General features: G+C 36.4%; 1 protein-coding gene across 3 annotated transcripts in view; it reads left to right on the forward strand.

Annotated features, from left to right (window-relative positions):
• The window catches only part of mapkapk3 (MAPK activated protein kinase 3), a 32,237-nt gene that overhangs the window by 21,635 nt on the left and 8,934 nt on the right, over positions 1-1,668 (forward strand). For all 3 annotated transcript variants that reach the window (XM_014019313.1, XM_014019312.1, XM_014019314.1), the window contains 2 exons: positions 542-617; positions 714-838. In XM_014019313.1, coding sequence (XP_013874767.1) covers positions 542-617; positions 714-838 — 201 coding nt within the window. The remainder of the gene's footprint in view (positions 1-541; positions 618-713; positions 839-1,668) is intronic.

The following is a 1,668-nucleotide window of genomic DNA, read 5'->3' on the forward strand; positions in this document are numbered from 1 at the left end:
ATATGGAAAAGTTCAAGGGGTATGAATACTTTTGCAAACCACTGTAAATAAAATGGCTCCGTCCGTGTTAAAATATATTTTTAAAAATTATAAAAACTAAACATCCTACAATAATTTTACAGTTTTTATTTTACAGTTAAAATAAATGTTTATCAAATGAAGTCTAATGTTACAACAGATCCTGGATCTTTTTAAAGGACAATAAAAGGTAAGTCAAAAGTCTCAGAACACCATTTTCTCTTAGAAAGAAAAGTGAAAWTGAAATTTCAGAATATCTCATTAATTAAATGGAAGGTTGGCCTATCTTTTAGACTATGTCCAGAACATGGTCACCATCTTGAAAACTGCCATAGTGGATGTAGGGCAAGATTTTCYAAGGATAGGTCCCCCTCACCCATTACTTATTGGGATATTCAGATAYGTTAGTTTCCCTTTCTGAAATAAAGGATGTCCTGTGCCTTTTGACTCACCCTGTATAATTGTTGAGGTCTTTATCTATCTAATCTTCACGTGTGTTTTGTTTTTTTCTCTGTCTGTTAAGCTCCTGAGGTTTTGGGTCCAGAGAAGTACGACAAGTCCTGTGACATGTGGTCTCTGGGTGTCATCCTGTACATTCTGTGAGTTCTGAGCACAGCTGAGTGAGAAATGTGATGAATGTTTAAAGACATAACAAAAAGCAGATCAAGGTCCAACTTAAGCGTTCAAATCTGCAGGTTGTGTGGCTTCCCCCCTTTTTACTCCAACACCGGTCAGGCCATTTCTCCTGGAATGAAGAGGAGGATCCGGATGGGCCAGTACGAGTTCCCTACTCCAGAGTGGTCTGAGGTGTCGCAAGAAGGTAAGAAGAGACATCATTCTGTTTGAATGCCATGTCGTGRGATTCACAGAAAACGGAGAAATAATTGAAAAACTAAGTCGAAGAGGCAGATTATTAACAGAGCGTTAGTTAAATTGACACACAAATAGCAGTGAGGTGTCGTCACAGCGCTGAGGACAAAGCCCTGCTTGTTTTCACTGCCGTGCTGTGAAGTGGAAAGTGTGAGTAAACCTGAAAAAGATTTAGAAGCAGAGCCCGTTGCATCTCGTGTGAAAGTAAGTTGTGTTGAGTTTTAGAAAAACAAATAAGGCAAAACTTAATAAGAATACGAAAAACTTATTTTGCTAGTTTTTAGATTAAAATTAAAAGTAGGCAGAGTGTCAGCCTTACAGGAAGATGGTTCTACAAGAGAGGAGCTTGATAACTGAAAGCTCTGCCTCCCATTCTACTTTTAGAAACTCCAGGAACCACAAGTAAACCTGCAGTCTGAGAGCGAAGTGCTCTGTTAGGAAAGTATGGAACAATAAGATGTTTAATATATGGTGGAGCTTTGTATGTTAGGAGTAATATTTTAAATTATATTCTGAATTTGACAGACATTGTTGTATTTTACTTGAGTAAAAGTACAAGTAACTTACCAAAAAGAAATACTTTGGTAAAAGTTAAATTCTCCTTTAGGAATATTACTTGAGTAAAAATCTTACAGTATCTGATATTTTTTGTGCTTAAGTATTAAAAGTAAAGTAATGACATTTAGTAGGAGGTGACCTCCCCCCAAAAAATTGCAGAAATGACTATGTTGTATTAAAATTATTAATTTGTGTTAAATTTAGGATGCACCAGTCTAGCTG

Source organism: Austrofundulus limnaeus, unplaced genomic scaffold (genome assembly GCF_001266775.1).
Source record: "Austrofundulus limnaeus strain Quisiro unplaced genomic scaffold, Austrofundulus_limnaeus-1.0 Scaffold216, whole genome shotgun sequence".
NCBI lineage: Eukaryota > Metazoa > Chordata > Actinopteri > Cyprinodontiformes > Rivulidae > Austrofundulus > Austrofundulus limnaeus.